The following is a 12284-nucleotide window of genomic DNA, read 5'->3' as shown; positions in this document are numbered from 1 at the left end:
TGGCAAAAAATTGTGTGAGACGGTTTCACGGGTCGTATTTTGTGAAACGGAATCTTATTTGGGTCATCCATGAAAAAATNCCCGTCTCACAGATTAAGATCCGTGAGACGGTCTCACATGAGAACCCACTCCCACTTCAAATGACTGCTTTTAAAAATAGTCTTATTTTTTTTTAAATATTTCACATTATAGCCTTATATAATTCAATAATCCTAAAATGCCATTTTTATTACCATTTTCATTTATCTCAATTCACTATTAAAATAGTTAAAATAAGTTAAATTTATATGCCAATTTTTATGGAGATTAAGTGGATGATTAAGGAACATTCATCCACTTAATCCTAAATTTATCTCAATAAATTAATGTTGCAAATTTGATTTTAAGTGGATGAATGTTCCTCAATAATTTTGTTCCTTAATGTTTCAAATTTGATTTTCATTTATCTCAATTTGTTCCTAAATCAAATTTACTTTTTAAAATAGTTAAATAAGTTAAATTTGTTCCTTAATGTTGCAAATTTGATTTTATTTTTGTTCTAATATATTTAATTTATTGATTGTACCAAATTATAATTGTTTTTATTGGACATTTCAAATTATTAATATTGATATGTTACCTTTAATTTTGAAGTAACAATTCACAGATTTAGATGCTGGAAAAATAAAATTGAGTGTTTTAATTTGTTATGAATGAAGTATTTTTTTTTTCAAAAAAAAAAAATACTGTACTACATTACTTTATGTTAACGATATTTTATTAAAATTGTAATTTTTTTACATGAATTAATGTATAATTATTTATTAACTATAATCGTTTTGGATTTGAAAAATGGTATTTAAGGTTTTAAAAGTAGCTTTAATTGCAATCTTAAGTTAATTAATTATGGTGGAGGAAAATTATTGATTAACACTTAAAGGAATGAATTAATGCGTTGTAAATAATAGTGTATAATTTTGTACAAATGATGTATAAGTTCGTCAATCTAGGGGATCGGACCTAGAAGCGAGACCAACGTTTAAGGAAACTGAAAGATATATATAAGAAAAATAATATATAGATTTTATTTATTTGTGAAAGTTCAGTAAATTCGAATTAACCATCATTTTGATTGAATTCTATGGTTTTAATGAGCTTATTTGATGAATTAGGGATATTAATTTTGAAAGACGACATTGGTCATGTTTGATACTCTAGTTTTCTTTTATTTTTTTTCTTATTTTTTTTAAAAAAGGAACAAATTGAGCAAACAAAATTTTGGATAATTTTTTGGGTTGTTTGGTGTGGTTCTTTTGTTTGATAGATATTTTATACTCACCGTCTTGTAAATTTCAACTGACTAAATTAATTTTTTTTATGATTATAATCAATTGCACATTCCCTAAAAGGGATATATTTATTAGAAAAAAAAAAAGAAGAGAAACTAGAATTTTGGTCTTGCATGTTTGTTTGTTTGTTTGTTGCGATTTGGCTATTTATGTTATTTAATTTAATTTCAGTTTTAATTCTACATCTTTTATTTTTTGGCAATTTGTTCTTTTTATCGAAGTGTTGATGTGACATTATACATGCTAGATCAGTGTTACCATGAAAGGACTAAAATCGTAAAAATAGCAAAGATAACGAGCCAAAAATTTGACAATAGATGATCAGAATCGCAAAGAGACAAATATACATGACTAAAATAACAGTTTTCCCAAAGAAAAAAATTCTAATATTGGTATGTATGCTTTTTTCTATGTGATTTGATCATTTAAATAGATAAATTATATTTTATTCCATTATTTTTTGTTTGTTTTTTTTTCTATTTTATTCATTTGTTCGATACTTTCTTTCATTTCCTATAGGAGTGTTCGCACGAAAAAATTAGAAAACAAGAAAATTGTAAAAAAAAAAAAAAAAATTTAAAATACAAGACATATATCCAATTTTGACGATATAAAAGCCAAAATCACAAAGCGGGGACGAATACGAAGTAGTCGCTGTAGGAGCCCATTGTGCAGTCACGCGGACACGGGCCTGGAGAGTGACCGTTCAAAGTCAAATTTCAAATATTTTTTTAAAGTCAAATCTAGCCAAAAGAAAGGGGGGAAAGGCAAGAATTGTGAAGTTCTAGAGTCAAGGACAAAACAAGTTTTGATATATATAGAAGGAAGTCAGATGTGATAGCAGTACTGTTTGGTGTCATGTAAAAAATTATTGACTTCATATCAACGATATCTGGTATCGTGTCAACACACTACAAATAGGGTTAATAACAATGGAGTTCTTTTGTATCTTTGAAATATTACCGTGTGAATTCTTCTCCAAGCAATCAAGCATGGACAAGGACTGTAATAAATTGGGATGTTCCCGGCAAAGCTTTTTGACGAAAAAAATTAGAGATGCAAAGAGTTGAATCATTTCATATGTTGCCTTTGTAACACGATGAGCTTGGCGTCACGTTATTGATTATTTCCTACGTTTAAGTACTGCATCCCTCTTGATTCCCCCTATGATCAGTTTGAGATACAAAAATTTGTGGTGATTAATCGTCGCGCGCGGTTGGTACTTGGTAACATCGATGCTTTTCATTTCATTCGTAGGGATCTTGTTTTTTGATTTTACGTACACCACATATATAACTGTGTTTCCCCATGATTTTTCGAATGAACGCCCAAATTCTGCATGATATTGCACTTTGCTTGATAAATCTCATCAGGACCATGCCTTCTGGAACCGTAAAACCAAGAATCAGTCAAAGAAAATTAAATAATCTNCGTGAGACCGTCTCACAAGAAATCTACTCTAAGTTGATTTGTTTATACCATATGGAATTTAATATCTTAATAAAACCGACAAAAGAGGACAAACTTGTTATTCTTTTCCAAATTTTCTTTAGATATAAAGGGATTCATATAGGTACAAAATAGAACATTTAAAAGGAATTTAGGTATAAAGTAATTCTTATAGGTTTAAAGTGGAATGTTTCAAAGGAATAGTAGTCAGGATTATTTGTCAGCAGATACGTTGTCTTATAAGTTGAATGACCCTTATATGAATAACTATATATATAAGTATAAAGAGCAAGAAAATGACTTTAATTTTAAAAAAGCTAATAGAATAAACATTGAAAAGACAGATTTGTGGAATCCCAATCCATATTTAAAAAATCTTCTAGTATGTCATTTTTCTATGATTGCCACATGATTTATTTGGCTGCACGTGCTTTTCATGATATCTCGTTCCCAAGTCATCTCTTTCGAAAGGTCAAAAGTCCATGAAAATACAATTATTTCGTATGGTTAAGAGTAAGACTGATCAGGTGAAGTTCAATAATCTCTAATTTTCGAAGCATTTGGGTCTTAAAAAAGCTTGTAGCATATATACATTTGAATTTCCCCAGCTATCAAGTGAAATGATCAGAGATAAGCGGCCAAGCCCCATGAATTAATATTGTGTTTTGCACAAAACAAAGCATCCAATTAAGTGAAATCCCTGAGTCATGCCAAAATCCTAGTCAAACAGTCCACCATTGATCATGTTGGGATGCAATCAAAGTCTCACATCGGAAGATCTAGAGAAAGATCATGGGTTAATAAAGATGGAATGATATCTCCATTGGTATGAGGCCTTTTGGGTGGTTCCAAAAACAAAACCATGAGGGTTAAAACCCAAAGTGGACAAGATCATACCAGTGTGGAGATATTCGGATTCCATTGGACCTAACAAGTGGTATCAGAGCCATGGTCTAGATCGAGCCGTGGGGGTAGAATCCTCGATACCTAAACGAAGGAGGTGAAGGCTCCCGGTAAAAATCCTTGATTAAAACTCTCGAGGTGGGTTATGCTCCCAATATTCATGTAAGGCGTGCGCTCTAACGCAGTGAAGTGGAGTAACCTCGATTGGAGGACGAATAAGGCTTGAGGGGAGGCTCGGACCATGAGAATAATAGTGGAACTTCGTTTGAGGGGAGGATTGTTGGGATGCAACCAAAGTCTCTCATCGGAAGATCTAGAGAAAGATCATGGGTTAATAAAGATGGAATGATATCTCCATTGGTATGATGCCTTTTGGGTGGTTCCAAAAGCAAAACCATGAGGGTTAAAACCCAAGGTGGACAATATCATACTAGTGTAGAGATATCTGGATTCCATTGGTCCTAACAGATCAGACGATCTCTACATTGTTGAGAGGTGTAATAATTGTCCATGCGAGTTAGAGCAATCAAAATATGACGGTTGAGTTGTTGCACAATTTAAAATATTTGAGTTGTACCGTTACCACAAGTTATAATTTTTGATAAAAAGACATGAATTCAACCCTACTTAGATATATGGTTTCATGCATGCATATCTTCTATAACTTTTGGTGAGAAGCCGTCGCGTGTGCAAACTCATATTCTCAATAAGTGTGATATTTGTGACTACGCATCGCAAGCATTTTCCCATTACCATGATCTCGAGTTCTTCAACCTAGTGATCAGCTAATCTTCCGGGTGAGATTGCTCATCGCATATCATGTAACTACAAAACGATGACACGGGAAAACATTTTGAAATTAAAGTTGTATGAAGCTCAATCGGATAATTCATTATACATTGAATTTATTTTAATATTACAGAAAAATTAAATCCAATTTATAGTGAGAGTCATATAGATTTTGACCTCAAACTTCGTTTCATCCGAACAATTGACACTGAAATTTCATGCGTATATTTTTGAATAGTCGAAAAAGTCCAAGAAAATTCCCCACTTGTTTTCACGCGTCTAAAAAGTCAAAGTCCTTACTCGAATTCCAATTATACCCTTCTCTCCTTTTCCTTCTGAAGCTCTTCTCTTTCTTTATATATATGACATACAATCAATCATCCGTAGGCATATTATTGTATCCGTTTTCTTTCAGTCACTTAAAAAGTTAAAAGGGACGTTAATTTATTCTTTAACTTTGAAGATTTTACTTTTTAACTCGCCGGAGCTTCAAATTCTTTTGAGTTACTTTGTGGCGGTGGATCACACCGAAAATGGCGGGCGGCGGCGGAGGAAGGACGCTGGAGGAAACACCGACGTGGGCCGTGGCGGTTGTGTGTTTTGTTCTAGTGGCGGTCTCTATTGTCATCGAGCATATCATCCATTTAATAGGAAAGGTGAGAATTCTTGATTTTTTGTTTTCCAATTAAACTCTATGTTTCCAAATTTTATGAAATATATATTCGATATTTGCAGTGGTTGAAGTCGAAAAATAAAAAGGCTCTGTATGAATCCGTTGAAAAAATTAAATCAGGTAAAACGAAGAAGATAATCAAATTATTTCGTATAATTTCTTTGTAATAAGTGACAGATTTATTAATTTATTCAATATTTTTTGTATTATTGCAGAGTTGATGCTGCTGGGATTTATATCCCTGCTTTTGACGGTAGGACAAAGTCTAATTTCTGGTATATGTATATCCAAAGAAGTGGGAGCCACGTGGCACCCATGCAGCAAAAATCAAGAGAGAGCGAAGTACCCGTCGGAAGTCATCGAGACGGAAGATCGCCGTCGGAAGCTTCTCGTGGCCGACGGCGGCTTCCGACGGATCTTGGCCGCCGGCGGAACTGATAAATGCGCAGCCAAGGTATTATTGTTATCTAATTTTTTTCATTTTATGCACATATATATATATATTTTTTTTTATCAAGATTAATACGACCCACCATTCATGCAGCATGCTTCTGATTTTTACTATATATATATATATTAACATAAATAAAATGATTTTGTATATTTAAATTTTTGAAATTTTGTGTTGTAATTTTTGAATTCACTACTATTCATACATTTGGTTTTTTTCCCCTATGTTTTTGGTTAAAATTTCATATCCTAAGTCGCACGATACAATTAGTGAAGTATTAATTGTTTTAATAAATATGCCCCGGATATTATTTAAATATTAGCTTAATTTGTGAAGAATTAATTACTATTTTTGCAGGGGAAAGTCCCATTTGTGTCCTCGGACGGCATTCATCAGCTACATATTTTCATATTTGTATTGGCCGTATTTCATGTCCTTTATTGTATTCTCACATTGGCTTTGGGAAGAGCTAAGGTACGTACTTAATCATAAATATCTATGCTCGTTAAAATGCATATTTGTATATGTTAAAATTACAATTTAAATTAAACTTCAAATTTACTAATTATTATTTGATTAGGGATTTTTTTATATAATATTTCTTAAAATTACAAAAAACTTTTATATATTTTTAAAGACAAGCATTTTTCCCAAATTATTTTTTTTGTTGGTTTTAGATGAGGAGTTGGAAAGCATGGGAAAAAGAAACAAGAACGGCAGAGTATCAATTTTCACACGGTAAGGAGACAAAATCTGTTAGGAGGTGTTTTTATGGAAATATTTTAAATCCATCATATATAATTACATCGATGAGTTTGAACTATCTACGTTGATTTCGTATTTTATTTGAAGAGTAGGTGTCTTTGTGAGACGATCTCACGAATCTTTATATGTGAGACAGATCAACCATACTGATATTCACAATAAAGTAATACTTTTTATGGATGACCCAAATAAGATATCTGTATCACAAAATACGATCCGTGAGACCGTCTCACACAAGTTTTTGCCTTATTTTGAAATTCGTTTCTGGAATACTCTAGCAAATCTAAATAACTCAATCGAAAACCGACCTTACTTAAATTTTCTATTTTTATTACATGGAAGATCCGGAAAGATTCAGGTTCGCAAGAGAAACATCGTTCGGAAGGAGGCATTTGAACTATTGGAGCAAAACTCCATTCCTACTTTGGATTGTAAGTAATTCCGAACTCCGAAATTGCCACTAGTTTTTTTTGTTATTTTTTAATTTGTAATTTTCGTCTGAGATGGTTCGATTTTTTTTATTTTCTTTAACCTTTCATCGATTTTTATTTTTATATATAAGAGAGAAAACATTGCATGAAAAATTTACCTTAAAAACAACACATATCACATATGTATGTCTTACGTACTATTTACCATGTTTTGGTCGTGATTTTGATCACGTCAAGTACATTAGTACCAGCTCATGCAAATTAGCTACGGTATGTCGACTTTTTTAGGGTCAAATTTTAATTCAAGTTTTGAAAATTATGGAGAAATCATATATTCTTGATAGAATATTATAGAAGGTGAATAAGTCATGGGTTTCAAGAACAAATTATTTTTTTCCTCTAAATTTATCGGTTCACGAGCTAGTCGGGTTCGCATGTTGGCTCATGAGCTCGATTAGACTCACGAGTTTTGGATGTTAGATCATGTTCCCAAGCTTCGGCTCATAAAAGTTAATATGATAAGCTATTTTGGACCACCCATGATTGTGTGTGCCTATATATACATATATATTTATATTATGTTCGTGTACATATATGTGTGTTGACATATGTCGAATTTTTTTTGGTGATTTGTTTTTTCAAAATTATTACATCACTAATTGCCTAGGATATTTAAAAAATATAGGTTGTGTTACATGAGCCTAAAATTGTTTTTTTTTTGCGTAAATTAGAAGAACTCTGTAAGTCAATAGTTAGTTAAATAAATTATTGAATTGTGCATTGATTAATTAATATCTTGAAAAAAATGAAAAGAATGACGATGATGAAAGGGGAATTCATTAAATTATAAGGTGGCGGTCATTTTATGGCCCTGTAACCGAAAACCCACATCCCTTTCGCATTATTATGATTTTTTTTTCCTCAAATTGATGACTTTTTCTTATGTTAATTAATTTTTGTGAAAAGACAACGTATTNAGATGCCATATTATTAATAATTAAATAACCGTTAACATTAAACAACGGATAATGAAAGAAATTAATTAAACTGGACAGTGAATAATTTTCCAAAATATAGTCTATATTAAAACTTTTGTTATCTTTTTCATTTTTTTTTATTTCTATCATTTTTCATGTACTCGACTTGCAAGAAATCGCTCTTTTATTTTATTTATTTAATTTTATTTCGTTTTGCAGGTTTGCTTCTTTAGGCAATTTGTAAGATCTGTTCCTAAGGTTGATTATCTGACTCTAAGGCATGGATTTATCATGGTAAATATTATTACTATTACATCAAAACTATTACTTCTAAATTTTAATATATTTATTTTATTTACTCTTGAAAATAAAAATTCTTTTATTCTAAAAAAGAACAACAATTTTTTTTAAAAAACTAAATAAATAAATAATCGTGTCTTATTTGATTTCAGGCACATCTTGCTCCACAAAGCCAGAATAACTTTAATTTCCAGAAATATATTAATAGATCACTCGAAGAAGACTTCAAAGTGGTGGTCGGAATAAGGTTAGTACATTATGTTTAAAGTAAAGTTATGATATTTATGGTTTTTCAACAAGAATTAGTACTGTAGTTAGTAAAAGCACACAACACATGATCTTGACTCGACCCGTTATAGACATGGTCTCTATGCTAGAGCCATGTCGAGGCTCGGCCCTATGACCAAGCATGGCGTCGTCTTCATAATGCTAGAGACATGCCGAGGTGCGACCCTTTCTAGAATGAGACCTGCCTTAAAAGGCAATTAGTTGCATCTTATACGCACCTCAAACAAAAGAAAATTGCAATATAAGTGAATCCAAACGCAGTGTGTGTGTGTGTGTGTGTATATATATATATATATATTCTATTTATCTATTGGCAACTGATCTTAGGCTTGATTTGATTATTATTTCAGCCCACCAATCTGGGGCTTCGCTGTGTTGTTCCTTCTCTTCAATACTCATGGTGAGTACTAGATTTTACTCATTTGTATATACTTGATTGTATGAAATCAAATATTATTGACGTGATATTGATATGACGTCGGATATTACTTATATCATGCGGTCCAAAATCACATTAGAAGTACTCTGACATATAAAAAAAAAAAGTTTAAAGTATTCTAAAAGACCAACTTGATCAATACAGAATCAGAAAACAAAAGGTTAAATGAAAGGACTTCTTATACCATTTATTCTTGTTTTAAGTACGAAAATGCCAATTAATTTAGAAAATTGGTGTAATTTTCGAGACATAATCTTTGACTAACCCTTAATTAGTATATACGTATTAATTTATTCAATGTGTGAACAGGATGGTATTCGTATCTTTGGCTACCATTCATCCCATTGATTGTAAGTATTATTCAATTGTCTACGTACGCATCAAGTTGACTTTTTCCATAATTAGTTTCAATGAAGAATTTAATATTTTACATAAAAATCTTCGACTTTTTCAACGTAACAGATAATATTGCTTGTCGGGACCAAATTACATGTTATAATTACGAAAATGGGTCTGAGGATTCAAGAGAGGGGAGAGGTAGTCAAGGGTGTGCCAGTGGTACAACCGGGAGATCACCTTTTCTGGTTCAATCGTCCACGACTTATTCTTTTCCTTATTAATTTTGTGCTTTTCCAGGTAATCAATTTAATGTTTTCCATTTAAAATATAATTATAAATTAATTTAATTTAATTTTTATGGTAAAAATTCGAAAAAATAATAATAATGAATATTTACTTTGGTCTTTGCAGAATGCATTTCAATTAGCCTTCTTTGTCTGGAGTTGGGTAAGTTTTCGTTATTAAATTTATTTTCTCGCAAAAAATAAAAATAAAAATCGATCATCATAAATAAGTTTACATAAATAATTTTTTTTATCATTTTTTTATAAGTAGCAATATAGATACAACATTATCATATATTAATAATTATATGCACACGTTGCACGTCGTCTATACAGTAGTTTATTTACGTACAATATATTTTAGTGTTAAGTAATTTTGTTTTAAGAAAATTCATGGATTATTACATTGTAATTGAGATTAATTTTGAAAATTGCTACTCAGTATTTTTCGTAATTAATTAAAATAATTTTTTATTTGTTTTTTAAAAATTAGGGCAATTTATAATATGTTTTTTTTTAAATTTTCTTTCCCTTGTATTTGACAGTACGAATTCGGAATAAAATCCTGTTTCCATGAACACGTGGAGGATATAGTGATCAGAATATCAATGGGGTGAGCATCATTTAAACTACATTTTATTATTTATTATCTATCTTTGACTTGATTTAATTACTGCTTTAAAATATTAAAATGTAATTAACCATGATTATTTGATATTTAAACAGGGTTCTCATACAGATCTTATGCAGCTATGTCACTCTACCACTGTATGCCCTTGTGACTCAGGTATCTAAAATATTATTATTTTCTTATTTAATTATCATCAATTTTTAAATAAATATAGACATATATTCATGAATATTTTTCACATATATTAACATAATACGTGCTTGACTTGGACAGATGGGATCGACCATGAAACCTACTATATTCAACGAACGAGTGGCCACGGCTCTAAAAAATTGGCACCATACGGCCAAGAAACACATCAAAGAAAGCAAGCATTCGACTTCGGTCACACCGGTGTCGAGTCGACCCGCTACGCCGTCACGCAGCATGTCACCCATCCATTTACTGCGACATTATCAGAGCGAAATGGAAAATAGTCCCCGGATATCTCCAAGAAAGTCGAAATACAATGCGGACTATTGGGACATTGATCAGGGGTCGCCTTCGGCCGCGACCATTCATCTACACGATGGGTCATCGTCTACTCTTCACCAGAACATCGAGTTGGGCCATACGGAACAAGAGATGGAAAACAGCCAACGCGAGGCGAGCTCGTCGCAAGTTGTGCCTCTACCAAGTGAACAACATGTCATCCATGTTAGAGGGCCTAGGGAATTCTCATTTGACAAGAGACGTAGCATATAATTAAATGTTGAAGCCGTACTGAGGTGAATATGTTATTTAATTGTTTATGTGTAGGGTTGAGGGGTGTCAATTGCAATTTCATTCTCACAAAGTGAACTTGTATGGTAGGCATATTGGAAAGTGAAGGGCTTCTATCAGAAAAATGAAATATAGGGAAAAGTTTTTTTTTTTAATTTGTTTTTGTAATATTGAAAATATTTTTGATAGGATACTCTTCAAGTTTGAGCCATAAATTTGAGTCTTAATCATATATTGAAAATTATTAAATTTTAGTCAATGTTAGAATTTTTCCTCTTTATTATTGGTGGTTTGTACAATAAATTTTAGTATGTGACTCGTAATCCCAACTAAGAAGAAATACAATTTATCAGTTCTTTGTTTTTCTATTATCATATATTACATGCTTTATAATTTGAAAAAAAGTATTTTTCAAGTATGTTCATGGTAGTTATTCTTTTTAATCTTACTGCAATTTTGATAGTGTTTCCTTCGTCCATGCATGTAAATTTTCAATTTTGTGTTTACCATGATATATACTCAAAACGAAAGGCTTACATATTTAATTTTCCACACAATACATGTATTTATATTTTCATGTTAATTGCATATGATTTTTTTTATGTATATACAATGTATTACGATATTCATGTATTATGTTACACATCATGTATACCTAGCTCATATATTCGTTACACATGCAAAGCATGTACCCTTCTCTCTATAATTTTTTAGTCAACTAACTAAACAATACTAATTATTCAATATTAAAAATACTCCTATGTAGATATTTCGATATTTATGTTTNAAGACTTGTTAATGGCTAGTATTTTTTAATTTATAATAATTAATTTACTATAATCTATACTATATATACTATAATATATTGCGTAAGGCCTTACATTAAATAACTTTGATGTCGATTGTATAACATATCTGATTTATTTTCAAAAAAAAATTAAATTTATAAATGTGTTTATTTATCTACTCAGTGTGGTTTTAAAACCCGCTAATGTTGAGGAGACATGTGTTAAGATATCTCACATTGGTTGGATATAGTTCTTGGGAGTTGCATATATATGTATTGGAGTTGCATATATGAACTTAGACAATTCTCAATTGAGATAGATTTTGGAGTTGAGTTAGGTCTAAGTTTCAATATTAACATGGCATCAGAGCTCAGACCCACCGTTATGTGTTGAATTACTCATAATTGGGTCACCTGTTCTGCTAATAGTTGAGTCATTTGTAAACTTCACGCTCCAAATGTTCATTTCTGGGCTTGAGCGAGTGTGTTAAAATGTTTTACATCGGTTGGATAGAGTTCTTGAGAGTTGTCTGTGCACTGAAATTGCATATATAGATTTAAACAATCTTCCCTTTGAGTTAGTTTTTATAGCTGAGTTAGGTTCAAGTCATAATCTTAACATGTTATAGATTAAACATTATTAGAGGTCTCAGTTCGAGTAAGTCTGGTTGAACCGCCTTGTGACTTG

The 12284-nt window shown here is 31.3% G+C and overlaps 1 protein-coding gene across 1 annotated transcript; it reads left to right on the top strand.

The window, feature by feature from the left end:
• The first annotated feature begins 4873 nt into the window (after positions 1-4873).
• On the top strand, positions 4874-10964 carry LOC140987515 (MLO-like protein 6). The gene is made up of 15 exons (XM_073456048.1): positions 4874-5125; positions 5205-5262; positions 5358-5596; positions 5951-6067; positions 6271-6331; positions 6701-6789; positions 7986-8060; positions 8219-8313; positions 8705-8754; positions 9103-9143; positions 9256-9429; positions 9544-9579; positions 9962-10029; positions 10143-10203; positions 10321-10964. Exons 1-15 carry the CDS (start codon positions 5003-5005, stop codon positions 10789-10791), a joined length of 1758 nt encoding a protein of 585 aa, XP_073312149.1. The 5' UTR covers positions 4874-5002; the 3' UTR covers positions 10792-10964.
• The last annotated feature ends 1320 nt before the right edge of the window (positions 10965-12284 follow it).

The sequence above is a fragment of the Primulina huaijiensis genome, chromosome 1 (assembly GCF_012295235.1).
Source record: "Primulina huaijiensis isolate GDHJ02 chromosome 1, ASM1229523v2, whole genome shotgun sequence".
Classification (NCBI taxonomy): domain Eukaryota; kingdom Viridiplantae; phylum Streptophyta; class Magnoliopsida; order Lamiales; family Gesneriaceae; genus Primulina; species Primulina huaijiensis.
Note: the sequence above shows the minus strand (reverse complement) of the source record. Positions and strands in the feature narration are given on the sequence as shown.